This window comes from Schistocerca americana, chromosome 7 (genome assembly GCF_021461395.2).
Source record: "Schistocerca americana isolate TAMUIC-IGC-003095 chromosome 7, iqSchAmer2.1, whole genome shotgun sequence".
NCBI classification, from domain to species: Eukaryota; Metazoa; Arthropoda; class Insecta; order Orthoptera; family Acrididae; genus Schistocerca; species Schistocerca americana.
The window spans coordinates 503,344,051-503,364,788 of NC_060125.1; the positions used below are offsets into that span (position 1 = coordinate 503,344,051).

Below are 20,738 nucleotides of genomic sequence, written 5' to 3' on the forward strand. Positions count from 1 at the left end.
AATTTTGGTTAAAAATAAATCACAATTGTATTCCCTTATTCGTATGACTTTTTCTAAATTCTTAAAACATCTAAGTGATTTCTATAACTGTACCTTAAAGCTGTGCATTGTAAAGTAGTTTCTTTCACTCAGAATTAAAGTAGAAATGTGCAGCTTCAAGATGGTACCAAATTTGCCACAATCCAAACAGTAGATTTGATGCAGTAATTTTTTTAATATTGGTAAAATTGCCCGGTTTCTAGGGACGGGTGCATAAAATAGGCCTGGTACAGAGAGTGTTAATCTTCTGACAAGTGTAGTACCTTTCCTTCAAGACACTGTCATAGACTTCTTGTATTTCCTCACATTGTACAAACATGTAGGTAATTCCTTTGATATGTTTTTTACAGAATTCAAACATTTATTGAGGTGTTACGATATGATTGTCATCGGTGCACTGCAGACTTGCTTTTGTGACAGCTCGCTTTGTTGTACCCCCAACACCATCACAAGCATTCTTCCCATGGCATGAAGTGAAAAAGTGCCATTTTACATCAAATCCAAGATCGTCCTTATGAAAGGCGATGTTAATAATTATATATATATTGACTTGCTGCCCCATCCGAAAAGTAAATCATTTTGTTGTTATGGAAGAGTGTTGCTGTTTAATGTAGTTTGTTAAGGCCCTTTTTTTTTATCCATTGGTGCCCTTGTGCTTCATCTTGAACAACAAAGGAATAATTTTCCAAAAAGTCAGCAAGAACTAAGCATTCATCAGCTGCCATGGTCTGCTTTTTGTCTTTCAAAAATTTACTTTTAGCTTTTGTGATAAAATAATGCATTTTCAGATTTTCAAGGTTAGCCACCAACACTTCAGAAAACTCTTCTCATGATTTTATGACTGTCACCATTTCAGTTCTGTCTTGTGTCACCCATTGTTTGTGTTTTATATTGTCAGGCATCAAATCATCATCTTTGGATTCTTCAAACATGTCACGTAAGGGTTGTTTGCCTGGCCAATTTTTTTCTTTCACAGAAACACAGTCTTCTTCTTCTCTCTCTCTCTCCTTTTTTTTTTTTTTTTTTTTTTTTTTTTTTTTTTTTTTTTTTTTTTTTTTTTTTTTTTCCTGACATCAAATGGCTGTTATTGTCAGTGTCATAATACTTAATAACTTTATTGATTGTGTTTTCATCTACCAAATTAGATGCATTTTTCTTTTGTAATGCTGGTAAAATTCCCTGTTCTTTTGCTAATTGCCTTGTTAACTTAACAAGACGTTCTGACACATTAAATTCATCACTAACTTTTGCTCGACTCCAAGATTCGGCAGTAAACTGATAATCTTAATTGTATCCTCTTTGTTTGAAGTCCTGCATTTAGTTTTTAGTTTTTCTATCAAATCATCATATTTGGTTGGTGAAGTTTTAGAACTTCCATCTGTTTTAGTACAAACTGTATTTTGAAATGAAACTTCCAAATTCTTCTTGACTGTAGCTGCCACTTTCTCAGTTTTTGTTTTCAAGGCACTTGGTCTTTTATCTTGACTTAGTTTTCTAATTTTACTAGCAGGCAATATACCCAGGATTTCACAAGCTGTATCTACTTTTTTAATGGTTGCTGATAAGTCACAAAATTCTGTATCTGAGGTTTCACTATCCTTTCTCTTGTGAATTACAAGTATCTTAGAATAACATTTTGGACACATAGATTTTCCTGGTACGAGATTGACAAAAGGGCTTTTATTTTTAGAATAACGATCAAATGTTATTTCTCGCTGACCTTTAGTTATATGTTTTTTGTAAGGGTCCATGCAAGATTGACCAAAAAGGTGATGAATTTTTTTTTTAAGTATTTCATTTCATGGTACTTGCATGTTGATTTGACTTCTGGGCCGACTTGTAAGTAAAACAACACTTTTTCTTCTTCACTGTAATCTTCAGTTAAAGTAATGTCTTTAGGATACACTCCTTACACACTTTTATGACATGCTTCATTAACAATAACACCAGCAGAACACTGAGACACCATTTTTCAACTGTACACTTCAAGAACTTCTAGATAAATAAGTGTAAGTAGACAGTTGTTGGTGTAATGGGGAAGACAACGGTAAGACTTGTATTGGATTGCAGATGCAATTGTTAGCCTGCTGAAACCATTACCACAGCATTGTTTCGACAAATAATCATTAGCTAGTGTAATGTGGTATATTACATTATGTAGTTGGTATACTTTATTTGATTAGCATACCAGATATCACAGATGTTAAAAAACATATTTTTTACTTAAGTTTGTAATCTTTTTTCCCATAACTTCCAATTGAATCTCAAAGTTGAAATTTATACTGAAGTTTGATACCATAAAGGTCTATTAACTGTGGAATTTCCAGATTTTCATCTGGTCCTCCAACAAAGATATTGCAGGCCACAAAATGGAAAAATTAAAAAAAATATCTTAGAACAAATAAGCCGTCGGTCACAAATATTAAGTCAAAATTGATTAGGTTTCGACGCTACTATGAGCGTCGTCTTCAGAATTAGACTAACTGTTCTAAAACATATTAAGTATATAATACATTAATAAAACTGAAGTTTGTACTTACTGGAAAAAGATGCAGTACTTACAAGTCACATATTAAAAAAGATCTAAGCCGAAAAGCAACATCATGAATAGTTGTAAGAAAGATGGCGAGCCGCTAAGGGCTGCTCGTACTTTAGTGAACAAGGGTTGCAACAAGACTGAGGTGCTCACGTTAGAAAGTGTGGGCAAGTAAACATGGTGTTGCTACGAGCGCCATCTAGTAGCCACAGAAACAACTAGGCTACTGTACATTCAAAATTAGACACATGAAATTGTGATGCAGCTGATACAGGCATAATGTAAGCACTAATAATAATAGGATGAAGTTACATATTTATCTGCTTTAAACAGAGATACATTTTGTAACGTAAAAAAACGCTAGTTATGACATACAAGAAAACAGCAAAGATGTAACAGGAAAACAACATTTCGGTAAATTGCATGAGGAAATCTGAATCAAAATCAAGCAATGGCTTTATACAGTCGAAAAAGTTTTATTTCACAGCTGCAGCTGTTCGTTGAGAATGAGGCCATCATGACGAGAGAGATGTTTGAAAATTTCCAATTCCTCTAAAACATCCTTGTTTTCAGTATGTAGAATATTGTTATGGCCTGTGGCTTTAGGCGCGTGTCCAGTAATTAAGCGATGATCGGCAAAGGATGAATTTAGGGGACTGGTGCCGTTCTTTCTCAAAAGATGTTCTTTATATCTGATGGTGAAAGCACGTCCAGTTTGCCCTATATAATAGGAGGAGCAGGTATCACAGATGATCTTATAAACTCCAGAACTTTGTGTAGGAGGAGCGAATGGATTTCAAATTATGAATGAAGTTTCTCTTTAGATTATTATTAGTAGAGAAGGCAACATTGCAGTTGTATTTGTTGCGAAGCATGCGCTGAATCTGATAGGAAATGGGTCCTATGAAAGGAATAGAAAAACGTTTTTTGGGTTAATTTCAGTGCATGAGGCGTTGAGCGTGGTACTTCTTGGAATTTTCTTTTTTAGGATATCGTCCACTACGTTAGGTGTATATTCATTATTGCCTGCTATGGTTTTAAGCAAATTAATCTCCTCATTAAACTTTTTTGTTGAAAGTGGCATAGAGGTGGCTCGGTGGACGGCAGAGTGAAAAAAGGCCATTTTTTGAGACTGTGGATGAAAAGAGGAAGTAGGCACGATTTGGTCAGTATACGTTTCTATTCAAAAAATATTGAAAGTGATGTTATTGTCTTCTATTGTAAGCGTCAAGTCTGAATAATGTAATTGGCAGTTTTCGTTTTCGAGTTCAATAGTGGAAGAAATTTTTTCATGGAGGTCGTTAAAAAGTTTAAATATATGATCAATTCTATCGGCGGGTCTGTTATAGATGACTAGAATATCATCAACGTAGCTTGTGTAAGAAAGGATACCTAGTGAAGCGGCTGAAACACGGTTAAACAGCTTTTTTTTCCAAGGAATTGATAAAGATGTCGGCAAGGATGCCGGCTAAAGGGTTGTCCATAGCGAGCCCATCAGACTGCTGGTACAGTTGTCCGTTGAATTCAAAGTAGTTGTACTTGACAACGACATTAATGAGATTCATATCCATTTTCCATCCATTCCATTTTTTGAAATAGTGTGTTTTCTTAAGTGTAATCTGCTCACCATTGATACACTATAAAAAGTAACTATACTATACAGTGTAATAGCAGAAAAAATATTAAAGCTGAGAAATTAATCTTTCTTTGGAAAACTGCTATTCGAAGGTTTTTTTTTAATATGTGGCTGATAACTTTGAACTATTAAAATATATATTAAAGAATACATTCAGCTAGGTGATAATGATGTTAATTTGTAGCCCAGAGTGTGTTGAAGTAAATACATTTTATCTGAAAGGCTTAGGACAATCCACTACTGGATAATTGTAAAAAATGTAGATGCTTGCAAGTGCGAAAAAACGTATGGGGCTTGGAACAAATATGGGCGCCATTTCAAAATAATAAACAATAAATTTTTTAAGAAATATTTTTGTGAGTACTAAGCATTGGGGAATTACCCAGCAAATATAAAATTTTTCTGAGATGGTCACGCAACCAGTGCTGGACCACTTGGCAGGGATTTACTCAGCCTCATAAATATGTACATAGTGCGCTAGTCATACTTCTCTTCAACTCATCAGGTTTCAATGTGATTTTGGCTATCTCAATTAAAAACTACCAGTATCGGAGTTGTTCTGCTTTTCCACTCACTGATTCTGTTGAAGCATTGAGTGGTTAACAGGAAACAGGATTGAAAACATTGCTAACCTTTCAGACTTGTTCTTAACTAACACACACACACACACACACACACACACACACACACACACACACACACACACACACACAAACTAAATTGTTACAGCTGTTTGGCCATTTTGCCTTGCATGCAGTGACCAGTGAAGCAAACTTTTTCATCTTTTTAATTCTTGCTACACTTTTTTAGTTACAGTGATTGTTTGCTCTGCTTTTGATTTGCTTTTGCTTCAATGTGAAGATAAGAATAAAATACTGTAATGTTGACACATTCATAAAGATTATTAGCTTGGCACGTGTAATTTCTCATTGTATTTTTGTTTCTGAATTTCCTTTTGTGCCACATACTAAGCTCCTGGATTGTTTTACTTTACTCGTTTGTTAATCATTCCATTACCAACAGCTTATGGATACTCCCAATTTTGGTTTAAAATTTGTTAATTTGCAGTTTTTTATTACTGTCATTAGGAGTGGTTTGGGTATCTTTTGAGATTACTTCTTGACAGAGGGAGACATTTTTTGACTAGTTAAGCGAACTGCTTATCAAATCTGCATTTCTATAAGATTGACATTTTACATATAGGAAGAGGGAGGGCATGGGAAAAAGGGAGAAGGGATTACCATACTCAACCAAAGTCTAAACATGATGCCTTGTCATTGCAATCATTTTCCTCTGTTTTGTACTGTCCTCTTCATTTCGTCATAATTTTGGCACTTTGTTACTTTCAATACGTCTTCAACTATTTCCTTTCTTAGCCGCCTCTTGGTTTTCTTTGTCAAACTTTTACCTTCCAGTATGTCTTTTAAAAGTTCATTGTACTTAATAAATGTTGAAAAAGTTTTGTTTTCTTTTTTGTGTAGTTGTTATTAGGTTTCTCTGCTCATTGATCTCTTTCAGAACATGATTGATTTTCATTTCTGCCAAACTAGTCCTCGTTAACTCCAAAGCCACATTACCATCACTTCTAGTTACTTTCTGTCTATCTTTAACAGTGTCCAGTACATTGTTTTATCTTTTCTATATTAAACAGCTTCTTCACTAGTAGTTGTCTTTCTACAGTCGAAGTGTGTTTAGCTATTGCACTTTTCCTAATTTTCATGCTGCATCTGTTGTTTTCTATGACTGCGGTCCTTAAATAAGAAAAGTAACCAGTCTTTTCTATTGCATTTCTTTCAATTTTGATGTTGGCGTAAGTCATAATTCCACATCCAACAAAAATACTTAGATTCGTAATTGAAAACAGTGATTGCATCGTTGATTATGAGTTTTATAAGAACTGGTAAAAGGTAGGAAAATATTTTTACTTAGACAGAGGTACAGGATACAAATTGCATAAAATATTCAGTGCTGACGATAAATGGGGGGGGAGGAGAACAACATTCCATATGCCTTAGAAAAGTGTGTTCCAAGCAAGGCTTTAAGGGATGCAAAAGATCCAGTTGGTTCAATAGTTTCGTTAGAAAGTTGCTAAAAAAAAAAAAAAAAAAAAAAAAACAGTGTTTCATCACAAATTTAAGAGAACTCAAAACCTAGCTGACAACAAAAGCTGAACAAAATGAAAATGAGTGTAAGGAGAGCAACAAGAGGTACGTTCAGTGACTGTGAAACCAAAATTTAGCCAACCAGTCTGACTAAAACTAAGAAGTTTTAAGTGTAGGTAAAATTGGTAATCAGATGGAAATCATTAACATCTGGAACAGATGAGATACCCTTTAAGATTCTATAGAGATTGTGCAGAGAACTTGCCTTCCCTTCCAGCAGCAGTTTATCATAGGTCGTTGGAGCAACGAAGGGTACCATGAGACGTACATAATTACAGGCCCATATCGCTGATGTCAATCAGTTGTAAAATTATGGAATCTGTTTTATCCTCACATATTATGGAGGTTTTTGAGAACAAACATGCATCTATAAAACTCAAAATGGATTCCACAAACGGAGATCTTGTGAAACTCAGATCGCTCTGTTCCTCTCTCAGATCCACAGCACTTTTGATATCGATTTTCAGGTTGATGTGTTCCTTGACTTCAGAAGGGCATTTGGTACAGTCCCGCACTGACTTCAGAAGGGCATTTGGTACAGTCCCGCACTGTCATGTAGTGAAAAAAATAAGACCTTATTGACAATCGGACCAGCTGACTGGATTCAAGATAATTCCAGGAGTACACAAGTAAATGTGGACATGACCATTACTGTTTACAAGCTATATAAATGACCCCGTGGACAACATTGGAAGCTCCATGAAATTGTTTGCAGATTATGTGCCTGTAGGAAGATACCAATGTCATAAGATGATAGTGAATTGCAGGCATACCTGCAGAGAATTGATGAATGCAGGGACTGGCAATTGACCATGCATGTTTATGAATGTAACATACTGCACATAAAAAAAGAACCATTACTGACATCGGGTATTGTGGATATTTGGATCAGTGTCATTTCTTAAAAATCCTGAAGACGCTGAACTACTACTGCAGATTTCAATGTTACAAGTGTCTTGTTTCATTGCTTATCTGTTCAAAATAAGCTTTATTGTGTAATTGAAAGGACAGTTACAATGCTAGTAATATGCACCATCTGCACTACAAAGTGATAACTAATTTAATTAAAGAACAGAATGAAATTTTTGTATGTATTGAAATGTCATTGTAAATAAACAACTGTTTTCAAAATATTCCTAACAGCGGCAGTTAAAGCATCAGCAAAAGCATCAACACCACTTCCACCAACAGCATCAACAAATACCGCCACAACAACAATTCTTACCGCAAGGAGGCCAGCAGCTTAAACAGCATCCTATACAGAAGGTGTCTGTAGTCACCAAACAGTCAGTACAGGGCATTCCAGTTCTACGGAAAAATGTAAGTATAATTTTATGTGACCATTATTTCTCTGTGTATAGTCTTCATACTTACTCAATAGTAACCATTTCACAAAAATGGCACCCAGTTGTGATTTATGTACGCCATCCAGAGAATACAGATTATTTCTCTCATTACTTACATGTGGTAATATTAATAATTGTTCTGTGGTAGGATAAACAGTGATTAGGTACCATAATGGCTATTATTTTAGAGTGTACAGAAATGTTGTTTTGGTCATCAACCATAAGGTTGGTTTTGTGCAGTTCTCCATTCCTCGCAGTGGTTTGATGCAGTTCTCCATTCCTCACACTTACCATGTATGCTCCTCATTTCAGTATACTCATATCTACATCTGCATATACATACGTACTTCCCAAATTGCCTTACAGTGCATGGCGGGGGTTATCTTGTACCACTACTGGTCCATTTCCTTTCGTGTTCCACTCACAAATAGAGCAAGGAAAAATGACTCTAAAACCCTCCATATAAGCCCTAATTTCTCTCATCTTCATAGTCTTTATGTGAAATGTACTTTGGCAGCAGTAGGATTTTTCTGCAGTCGCACTAGCATTCTATGTACTGTCTCCTTTATGGAGGAGCTACACTTTCCTTACGTGCTCATTCCACTTCATATCAGTTTGCAGTGTTACATCTAGATATTTAATCAGTGTTACTGTTTTGAGGTACACCCTACTAGTGCTGTACTCGAATGTTACTGCATTGTTTTTCCCACCCGTACACATTAACTTACATTTATCTAAGGTAGCTCCTGTGATTCTTTCTTTCCACCACCCCTTCAACTACAGTTTGCAGTAATGACTCATTTGTGGCCAATCATCCTATCTTTCATATTGATTGTGTATTGTATTAGCCGTTTCTGCTTGTCATTGACATAAAGTAAGGAGGTGATTGTTTTCCATTGAACCAATTCATGTGATCTTAAACCGTCTCCTGATTCTCTACATTTCATAGGCTTCTAAAATCTTGAGCATAATGTCCTCCTCCGCGCCAACCAGCATGGATTCTTAAAACATCAATCATGTGAACTGAAAAGAGATTATAAGATTGTATTAAAATAGCAGACATTCCATGATTTAAAAGAAAATACATGCATATACAATATCTTACCTGTACCTGATCTATATGTGGACGGAAGAGAAAATTTTACTAGCTTATGAACTATTGCTCTTTATTAGTTTAAGCACGTGTGTGCATGCGCGCACGCACAGGGACTACAGTAAACATTGATGAGTAGCTTTGAATGATGAAATAGTGAAGGTGGCAGAGGATCAAATAGGTAAAAAGACATGGTGTAGTAGAAATCCTTGGACAAGACAACAGATACTGAATTTAATTAATGAAAGGAGAAAATACAGAACTGCAGCAAATGAAGAAGGTGAAACAAAGTACAAATGTCTACAAAATGAGATTGGCACAAAGTGCAAAATGGCTAAGCAGGAACAGATAGAGGACAAATGCAAGCCTGTAGAAGCATGTATAATTTGGAGAAAGATATATACCACCTATAAGGAATTTAGAGAAACGTTTGGAGTAAACAAAAGTAGCTATATGAATATCAAGAGCTCAGACAGAGAACTAATGCTAAGCAAAGAAAGGAAAGGTGAAAGGAGTATATTTCCTTGGGGCCCCCAAGCCTATTGTTATTAATAAAAGTAGTCATATTTTATATTTTTTCCTCATTATATTTACCAAACTCAATTGAAAAGGATTTTATGCAGCAGAAACCAAAAATAACAAGACTCATTGTAATGAAAATATAGAACAATTTTTTTATCTTTATGACATTTTCATTTATGCAAAAACTATGAAATGAATATTATGTACAATTCAACAAATAAGAATTATAAGAGCAATAAAAATTTAAATTAAGAAGTTTAGTGTGATGGATGCACCTGCTTTTGAGAACAAAGTTCCTCAAGATGTGGAGGAATAGCAGAAAGAGCCACTCGAAGTTCTTTGTTTACATTTAGCTTTTAACAGTAGTAGACTTCACAGCTGAAAAAGCTGAAAATCTAATCTTGCACAAGTATGTTGTTGCAAAAGGGGAATCAGGATCTTCATTGCATTTTTGCTTAATGTTGGAAAATCCTAGCTAATATGTATCCAAGACTCCAGCAAAAACACTTCATTAAATTTATTCTTCGGTGAAGTATCATAAGTGAGTTCAACAAGTTGTTCTTGCTCTTAGTATTTAGAAATGATGGTCCAGGAGCATTTATGAATGGATTTTCAATCCAATTATGTTTATCAAAATCGTTGCTGAAATACTTCTCGAAGTGAACTGTTAATTTAGCAAGATGATGATGAAAGCAAGCCATTGGAAGTATCAGATTTTCTGTGTCCTCTAACAGTGACTCTACAGTATGGAACATATCTACACTCATGCTCATAAATTAAGAATAATGCTGATACATGGTGAAACAATGCTCTGGTGGGTGGTTTACGGGTTTAAAGCACCTTGGGGTATGACCATGTGGTGCATTGGCGCTGGCAGCAGTCCACATACGCAGAGGTGTGTTGGTGCATGTCAGAGTACGGTGCAGCGAGTAAGTGTGCAGATGTTTTCAGACGTGCTAATGGCGAATGTGTGTTGAAAATGGCTCAAAGAATACATATTAATGGGGTAGAATACTAGGGCGGCTGGAGCCTGGTCAAACACAGCAGGTTGTAGCACGGACCCTCTGTGTGCCACAAAGTGTGATCTCAAGATTATGGAAACGATTCCAGCAAACAGGAAACGTGTCCAGCCGCTACAGTATGGGACAGTTTGCAACACCACAAGAAGACCGATATCTCACCATCAGTGCCTGCAGAAGGCCACAGAGTACTGCAGGTAGCCTTGCTCGCTATCTTACTGCAGCCACTGGAACAGTTGTCTCCAGACACACAGTCTACAGTACATGGTCATTGGAACAGTGGTCCCAGGTTATGTTCGTGGACGAGTCCAGGTATAGTCTGAACAGTGATTCTTGCCAGGTTTCATCTGGCGTAACCAAGAACCAGATACCAACCCCTTAATGTCCTTGAAAGAGACCTGTATGGAGGTCGTGGTTTGATGGTGTGGAGTGGGATTATGATTGGTGCACATACACCCCTGCATGTCTTTGACAGAGGAACTGTAATAGGTCAGGTGTATCTGGACATCATTTTGCACCAGTATGTCCGCCTTTTCGAGGGTGCACTGTGTCCCACCTTCCTCCTGATGGATAATAATGCACGGCCCCATCGAGCTGCCATCGTGGAGGAGTACCTTGAAATGGAAGATATCAGGCAAATGGAGTGGCCTGCCTGTTCTCCAGACCTAAACCCCATCAAGCACGTCTGGGATGCTCTCGGTTGACTTATAGTTGCTCATCTTCAAACACCTAGTAAACTTCAGGAGCTCCAACGGGCACTGGTGCAAGAATGGGAGGCTATACACCAGCAGCTGCTCGGCCATCTGATCCAGAGTATGCCAACTCATTGTGCGGTCTGTACGTATGCATGGTGATCATATCCCATATTGATATCAGGGTACATTCGCAAGAAACAGTGGTGTTTTGCAGCACAAGTGTTTCGGGATGGTTTTCTCAACTTATCACCAATACTGTGGACTTAACAGACATGTGTCGTGTGTGTTCCCTATGTGCCTATGCTATTAGTGCCAGTTTTGTGTAGTGCCACGTTGTGTGGCACCACATTTTGCAATTATCCTTAATTTATGAGCATGAGTGTAGTATGCCACTCTGTATTCAGTTTTTCCACAGCTCTAATTTATTTATGACCACCTTCACCTTTTCATTCCACGATAGTACAGTTGCCTGATTACATTGAAGTGAAGTGTTAAGAATATTTACATTCTCAAAAATATCAGTGAGGTAAACCACTTTAAATAAAAGATCTCCGTTCTTGAAACAGTCTGCCAAAAAGTGTCTGACTTCTCTCCTTATTTTTATTTAAAAAAAAAAAAAAAAAAAAAAAAAAAAAAAAAAATTCCTCAGTGCAAACATTCTTTTCAATACTTTACTCCTAAACAGCAATCAATCATAAAGAGCAACTGTGTGTGTTCAGCACCCATCTCCTCATATAGCACTTCAAAAAGCCTCCAATTTATAGATTTTGCCTTAATAATATTAACTGTTTGTATAACCGTTTGCAGAACTTTGTGAAGGGGTGGACTAAATTCTTTAGTGGCCAGAGTCTCTTGGTATTATTCAGTGAGACCAGAGACCATACAGCATCAAGAGCTACAGCTTTAGCTTTCACTTGCAATCCACCACGAATTCCAGACATTGAGTGAGCTCCGTCTGTGCAGACTCCAATGCACCGATTCCATGATATACCGTTTTGATTAAAAAAAGTATTGAGCATGTCAAAAAGGCTTTCAGCTGTAGCTGTTTTCTCTATTGGTTCACAGAAAAGAAATTCCTCTTGAATGTTAAATTAGTCAACGAAATGAACATATTGTTTGTTGTTGTGGTCTTCAGTCCTGAGACTGGTTTGATGCAGCTCTCCATGCTACTCTATCCTGTGCAAGCTTCTTCATCTCCCAGTACCTACTGCAACCTACATCCTTCTGTATCTGTTTAGTGTATTCATCTCTTGGTCTCCCCTTATGATATTTACCCTCCACGCTGCCCTCCAATACTAAATTGGTGATCCCTTGATGCCTCAGAACATGTCCTACCAACCGATCCCTTCTACTGGTCAAGTTGTGCCACAAGCTACTCTTCTCCCCAATCCTATTCAATACTTCCTCATTAGTTATGTGATCTACCCAGCTAATCTTCAGCATTCTTCTGTAGCACCACATTTCGAAAGCTTCTATTCTCTTCTTGTCCAAACTATTTACCGTCCATGTTTCACTTCCATACATGGCTACACTCCATACAAATACTTTCAGAAATGACTTCCTGACACTTAAATCTATACTCGAAGTTAACAAATTTCTCTTCTTCAGAAACGCTTTCCTTGCCATTGCCAGTCTACATTTTATATCCTCTCTACTTCGACCATCATCAGTTATTTTGCTCCCCAAATAGCAAAACTCCTTTACTATTTTAAGTGTCTTATTTCCTAATCTAATATTCTCAACATCACCCGACTTAATTCGACTACATTCCATTATACTCGTTTTGCTTTTGTTGATGTTCATCTTATATCCTCCCTTCAAGACACTGTCCATTCCGTTCAACTGCTCTTCCAAGTCCTTTGCTGTCTCTGACAGAATTACAATGTCATCGGCGAACCTCAAAGTTATTATTTCTTCTCCATGGATTTTAATACCTACTCCGAATTTTTCTTTTGTTTCCTTTACTGCTTGCTCAATATACAGATTGAATAACACTGGGGAGAGGCTACAACCCTGTCTTACTCCTTTCCCAACCACTGCTTCACTTTCATGTCCCTCGACTCTTATAACTGCCATCTGGTTTCTGTACAAATTGTAAATAGCCTTTCGCTCCCTGTGTTGTACCCCTGCCACCTTTAGAATTTGAAAGAGAGCATTCCAATCAGCATTGTCAAAAGCTTTCTCTAAGTCTACAAATGCTAGAAACGTAGGTTTGCCTTTCCTTAATCTTTCCTCTAAGATAAGTCGTAAGGTCAGTATTGCCTCACATGTTCCAGTATTTCTACGGAATCCAAACTGATCTTCCCCGAGGTCGGCTTCTACTAGTTTTTCCATTTGTCTGTAAAGAATTCGTGTTAGTATTTTGCAGCTGTGGCTTATTAAACCGATTGTTCGGTAATTTTCACATCTGTCAACACCTGCTTTCTTTGGGATTGGTATTATTATATTCTTCTTGAAGTCTGAGGGTACTTTGCCTGTTTCATACATCTTGCTCACCAGATGGTAGAGTTTTGTCAGGAGAAATTAACATAAGCAATCAAATTAACATCTTTATGAATGTCAGTTGCTTTGTCCACTTGAAGTGCAAAATAGTTGTTGCACAATTTATCGATTAAATGCTCAACTAAATCATCAGAAATATCTGAAATTCTTCTACGCAATGTGTCATTCGAGACAGGAACACTTTTCAACTGTTGAGCAAATGAGTCGCCAAACATTGTTTATACTATATGAATTGCTGCTGGTAAAATCAGAGTTTCTGCAACCCTGTGTAGTTTCTTGCGTTTAGCAATTCTATGGGAAATCTGATAAGAGGCTAAAAGAGCCTTAGACGTATCATTCGTTGTTCTAGCAAAGTTCTTGGGTTGATAATAAAACATTTAGTTTCCTGACAAACACAAATCTTTTGGTCTTCCCGTTAATTCAGGATGTTTGGTTTCAAAATGTCTCTTGTTAGGTTTCATGCTATCAGCAGCTGAAATTGTTAGACAAACTACACACTGCAGACATTCTTCACCATTGAATGTAGTGTTTGTGAAGCCTAGCAATAAATAGTTATCGTCATACTTCTCGTTTTCGCCTTTAGAGTATCCCTGTCCCATCCATCAGTTGACAGACCATGTTGATAATGTTTGTCACTAATCAGGAACCACTTCATACTGCAGTCAAGTCTTCCTCACAAAGTCTATAATTATAGACATCACTATAAGGATGCATTGAGATACATAAGCCAAACCTTGCACTGCGCAGAATAGTTACGAAAACAGTAATGGCACAGGCAACAAAGGGTATTGTGCTGACTAGCAAAGGAAGCAACACCACCTAGGAACAAAGCCTACTCAGCTTGCATGTGTAGGCTTTGTTCCTAGGTGGCGTTGAAGGGAGTAGCGCAGCTTTACCGATCATTTCAAACAATGCTGAAATGTGACAGCGGTTTCACTGTCGTCAACCACGTCTGGCATTAATAGCAAGAAGAAGACTGAGATAAACGAAAGTTGGTTGGCATATTTCTACATCCAAAAGAAGGCTGTTCGAATTTCACACCAGTCGTGTAAGAGTGACACTAGTAGTGCTACTATGAAGATACAAATCAGGCTTTCTTTACATAAGCACTGTAACCGTTAAGCATTATAGTTCAATTCTTTTATCTTGGCTGCTCGCGCATGCCCACCCAGACGCGGGAGATTGCTGCATTGCCAGTTGCAAATGACGCAAGCGCCAATAGAAGCAGTGCCATGGTATAGTATAGTTCGCAAACTTACATGTAGGGGGAGCGCGCAGTTCATGAAGTAAAGCCACCACAGCCGCATTAACCCTTACGCTGCTACAGAGACGTTTCCCCCGCATTCTGCACTGTGCGTGATTTTGTCATCACTGCACTGCTCAGCTGTGCAGACACGTGGTGTTCCGACTGCTTTGCACTTATCATTCGATTTCACAAAAACTATTCGGCCCAAAAATTTGATTTTTACACATCTTCTTGACTGATACCGTCCCCCCATTAATGACTTAATTTTGTTTCGATGTTCAGTGCAGTTATTGTGCAGCATTCAATGTAGTAAATCATCGCATGAAATTTTGAAGAGTTTGCAGAGGTAAAAGTCCATAGCATATACTTTCCGTATGGTCGATTTTAGTTGCCACAGTGTTGAGAATGAAATGTGGACAAGATACCTAAATTTCATATAAAATTTACTGTATAACAAGATCTCATTTAAGTACCAGATAGGTGTCGTATGTAATATTGAGAAATATTCCGTCTTTCGCGACTGTAATAAAAGTTTTATTTATACCAGAGTCATTTCGCTTTTTTCTAAAAAGTTCTGATTAAAATAAAGTTGGCGAGGACACATAACTGAATTGTGGATGTAATAAAACATAGAAACTAAAATATATCGTCAGTAAGGCGCAGTGCACAAACAATTTGTGTTTGTCACAATGGACAGCAAATACTTGCCAAAACGTAGATCAGCCGACGAAGATATTGAATATGATGATGTTGCCAAAGCAGCGAAGCAAAGAATTGCGTCAGACAATCAAGTAGCTCGGCAACGTACGAGCCAAAATTCTGCTCTAAATAATACTTTTAATACTGTCGCAAAAGAATATATCTCAATATGAATAGTAAAACAGCGACTGCGGAAGAGAAGATATACAAACAAAACAGATAACATGAATAACACTGTTGGTATGACTATGAATTACTCATGTTTTTTCGAAGTACAGTAGGAAATAAACAATTACCGCTGTTCTTTATTGGGAAAAAGCAGTTAGTGAAAATGATACAAACACCTGTCCCTGCTATCGCCTGAATTAGGAGGCTTATTGCTTGTTTGGTTTAATTAATTAATAGAATATGAAGCAGTTGTTATAAAGAAAGCTTTTTTCAAACTTTCTATAAAAGAAAGTCTGCTATCAAGACATTGCTTTTGCTCAATTACTTCATTTATGACTGAACGTTTCTAAAACTGAAGACACTCGTCCGTGCTCTGCACTGCAGTCGAGCTCTGGCAACGTCATTCTCTGTTCATTGCCTGACTGTGTTTTGTGACGTCAGATGCACAGAACGAAACTAAACTTGGCCGCCGTCATAATGGCGCGAGCTATAGTTACCTCTGAGATTGGACATAGTGAGTTGTTGATAGTCAAGCATGCCTATAAGATGACGATATCTTATCAGCAGCTCACCGAGTTTGAAAGAGATCTTGTAATAGGGCTATGAGAAGCTGAATGTTCCTTCCCCATTATTGCAGAAAGCCTTGGCGGGAAAGTAGCCTCTGTAAATGATTGCTGGCAGTGGTGATCACGGGAAGGTACGGTTGCAAGAAGCCCGAGTTCCAGACTGCCACGTGGCACTACGGAGAGGGAAGCCCATCATATTCTGTGTTTGGCTGTGGCACATCATACTGTGACTGCAGGAGCAATTTGAGCAGCAGTTGGCATCACAGTGACACAATGAACTGTTGCAAATCAGTTACTTCAAGGACAGCTCTGAGCCAGACACCCTGTATCATGCATTCCAGTGAACTCAAACCATTGTCATTTTTGACTTAGTGGTGTCAAGCGAGAGCTGATTAGAGGGCATAGTGGAAAACTATTGTGCTTTCTGATGAAAGACATTTGTGCCTCATTGCCAGTGATGGCTGTGTATTGGTTAGGAGGAGACCAGTTGAGGGCCAGCAATCAACCTCAACCAGGCATGGAACTCCTTGGCACGAACTGACATCCAGCATGTATACGGCACAATGCATGCATGTTTGCGTGCTAGCATTTGACATGCTGGCAATTACACTGGTTATTGATGTACCAGCATTTCACATTTGCAATGGCTTTTATTGCACTTACTTTAACCTGTGATCTTACAACATTAATCACTTAAGCACGTTACCTAGACAAATGTTTCCTGAAATTTCATTTACTCTACATTAATTATTTCTTGATGTTCGGATTTTTTCCATCGGTGTATTGCCTTCTTTGATTAATATACCTTTAGTTTGCTTTCCTACCTGTAAGCAAGAATTTTGTGCAATATACTTTCCAGTCAAATGCATCAGACGCTGCTTAGTTAGTTTTATATGATTATTTATCTTTAAATTGTTAGAAAATGCTGTTTGTGATTATTGACACGACTAGTTCCTTATAGAAATTTTAAAGAACTTTATATCAATTGTAGAGTCAGTTCAACAGTCTCCAGCTGTGTTGCAAGTGTTCTGTTCTCGTATCATTTGAAAAGAGCCCAGTTTGGCAACGTCTCTTTTTTAGCTACTGTTGAAAACAGTTGAGATGTGATTAACTGGAATCTGTTGATTGTAACTTGAAAACCATTTATATTTTCCTGTTTTTCTAAAAATGACTCTTATAATTTTGTGTTACAAGATTGGTGGACCAGCAGCATCGAAATCCGCTCCAGGAATGCAACCTGGACGCATTGTGAGGGCGCCATCCCAGCAGGCATCAGGTACCGCCACAGTGGTGAACCCAAAGAGAGTCACAGTAGTAGGCCAGCAACAGCTACAAGCACGAAAAGTGGTCCTCCGTGGTGCATCATCCGGAACTGGTGTTCAGTTGCTCACAGGTCAACAACAGCAAAGAGTGGTTATTCAGAAGAGTACTACCTTGCAAGGACAGGTTAGTTATTCATGAAATGACAACGCAGATTGTCTGAACCCTCTGCCCCACAAAGGAGGCATATTTAACATTTTTTATTTGATTTTGACAGGGAAGCTAAAACAGCTTAGGTCTAACCCGCCACTGCCCGCACTGAAACCGAGTTCATTGTGCGGTATCACTCCCTGTATATCTAGTAAAGCCAACCAATGCCCTTAAATGGTGCAAGGAGTTCCTTTACCAGTTTTTTGTTAGACACAATTTCTTCAGGTTTAGTTGTCTCGAAGATTCTGTATATTTTGTTCTCCAATGCCATGCATTCGAAGATTAGGTGTGATGCAGTTTCGTCAACCTCATCACAGATCCTACATTTAGGGTCTTCTTCCATTATACCCATTGTGTGTAGGTGTTTTTTGAACTTCCCACAGCTGGTCGTCGGTCCAGTCATGAGTTTGATCTCTTTTCCTGTTCAGTCCCAGGATTACAGAGCTTCTTTTAAAACATGGCTTGGGCATCATTACCTTGCCATGTTTTTGTTTATGGACCTTGGTCCAATACTCTACGTGCTGTTTCCTGAGCCATTTCTGTAGTTCCAGTTTGATCATAGCCTTGCTGATTGTCGGGACAGGTTGCGATCCAATAAATGGAGTCATTGCCCCCATCCTGGCCAATCTGTCTGCTTGTTCATTGCCACAGATCTCTGAGTGGCCAGGGACCCACACTAGGTTTACCCTATTGCTTCCCCCTTGCTCCACCAGAGTCCTGTGGCATTCTGCAACAATTTTAGATCTTGTTGAAGGAGCTGCCAGTGATTTCAGGACTGCCTGGTTGTCTGAATAGATGTAAATGCTACGGTCATTGTAGCACCTATGCATATTTTCCTCCACACATGCCCCGATTGCAGTAATTTCAGCTTGGAATACAGAGGCCAGTTTTCCTAGAGAGATGACGCCCTCCAGTCTTGGCTGAACCCCATACACCCCTGCCCCTATGTCTTAGTCTGATTTCGACCCATCAATGAACCAAACAATGTCCCCCGTACGGTGTCGAACTGATTTTTCCCACTGCTCCCTGCTTCCGGTTATTATATTGTAAGTCTTGTTGAAGTAGTTGGGAGTTATTATATAGTTGGCAGGCATTTCCCCAGCCATTCCTATGTTTACTTCACTCACTATGTTAGTGTGTGATTCTGGATATCCCGATCAGATCCAGTTTTTGCCAGTTTTAAGTCTGTATGCCCCAGTTGCTGCTTCCATCTTGACCCAAAGGTGTAGTGGAGGCATGTCCAGCATGGCTTCCAACCCAGCAGTTGGTGTGCTGCTAATTCCGCCTGTTACGGCTAAGCAGGCCAGTCTCTGCACCTTAGCAAGCTCCTTAGCTGCAACCCACTGTTCTACCTTCTTCCACCACACTCCTGCCCCATAGTAAATCCTAGGTCTAACCACTGTGGTGTATATCCATTGCATACCTCTGGGGTTTAGGCTCCAGTTTTAACCACAAGCTCTTCTGGTACTCACTAGAGTAGTTTTTGCCTTGGAGCAGATATTCTTAATATGAGGGGTCCATGTTAGCTTCTATTCTAAGGTTACCTCTAGATATTTCACTATCCCCTTCACAAGTAGAGTTTCATTGAAGAGCTTTAGATTCCAACTTGAGGTTGGATATGCTTCTTTGTAAATGGCACCACAACAGTCTTCTTAGGATTCAACCTCAGATACTGTTCCATGCACCAATTTTGCACAATGTCCAATCCTCGTTGCGCCATATTTCTAGCTGTGTCAGTAAATTTGCCAAGTATTACTATGACAAGGTCATCTGCGTATCCTTGTCAGAAGCACTGTCTGGAATTTAGTTCCTCAATGAGTTCCTTCACCACTAGATTCCACAATAAAGGGGACAGAACTCCTCCTTGTGGGCAGCCTCTAGTAGTATTAATTACCATCTTTTCATTCATCGTGGTAGCCTCTACCTTCCTTCCACTAAGCATGGCCCTGGTCCCTAGGTCATGCATCTCTGCTGCCCTTACCATGGAATCAAAGGTCATGTTATTTTGGAGCCCCCCCCTCAATATCCAGGAAGATGCAGAGGGCTATTTCTTGTGTAAGTGAAGTGCTTTCTCCACCCTCTCTTCGAGTTGTTGGAGAGCTGTCTCACATGATTTACCTGGTTGATATGCATGTTGATTTGAATGTAGGGGTGCCCTAATTAGCCTCCTCTCCCCAACATATACAAAACCAGTTTTTCCAGTGTTTTGAAAATGGAGGAGGACAAACTGATTGGTCTCGTATCCTTAGCCTTGGTATGATCAATTCTTTCTCCCTGGCTTTGGAATGAAGACAACCTTCACTGCCCCCCAAGCATTGGGAATGATTCATACTGCTAGGCTAACCCTGAATAACCTGCATAGGACTCTTATGAGATTCTCTCTTGTCTGTTGCAGGAGAGCTGGAAAAATTCCATCTGGGCCAGGTGACTTGAGCGGTTGGAATGTTCCAATCGCCCATTGGATTTTATTAAAGTCCACACACTCCTTGACTGATTCCCAGTACTCTCTTCGAGTGCCTGAGAACCGTTGTCCCTCCGGGATCACATACTGGTTTGTGTTATCTGGCAGAGCATATTGAGAAAAGTGAGTTTTGAGGAACGTTTCCAGTGTCTCATGTGCTGTCTTTGTATATTCCCCATCCTCCTTCCTCAACGTACCTTCTGGATTGATTGGTACTCTGTGAGGATTCTGTGAAGTCTGGCTTGAGCAGCCGTGCTCTCCACTTCCTCACAGAATGCCTCCCAGGATGTCTTCTTTGCTTGTGTGATTGCAAGGTTGTAGTTGACAAGGGCCTCATGATATTTAGCCCATTGACCTTTGTCTCTCAATGTTAAACAGTCTTCGTACCTGTTTCCTTTGAATTTCCAGGTTGTTATTCCACCAACGCACATTCCTATTTGTGTACTTACCGAGCGAGGTGGTGCAGTGGTTAGGCACTGGACTCACATTCGGGAGGACGACGGTTCAATCCTGCATCCGGCCATCCTGCTTTAGGTTTTCCGTGATTTCCCTAAATCGCTCCAGGCAAATGCCGGGAC

At 38.8% G+C, this 20,738-nt stretch overlaps 1 protein-coding gene across 3 annotated transcripts in view; it reads left to right on the forward strand.

Annotated features, from left to right (window-relative positions):
• LOC124622029 (RNA-binding protein 33-like) overlaps window positions 1-20,738 on the forward strand; it is a 246,829-nt gene that overhangs the window by 195,754 nt on the left and 30,337 nt on the right. For all 3 annotated transcript variants that reach the window (XM_047147585.1, XM_047147586.1, XM_047147587.1), the window contains exons 14-15: window positions 7,517-7,693; window positions 17,424-17,675. In XM_047147585.1, coding sequence (XP_047003541.1) covers window positions 7,517-7,693; window positions 17,424-17,675 — 429 coding nt within the window. The remainder of the gene's footprint in view (window positions 1-7,516; window positions 7,694-17,423; window positions 17,676-20,738) is intronic.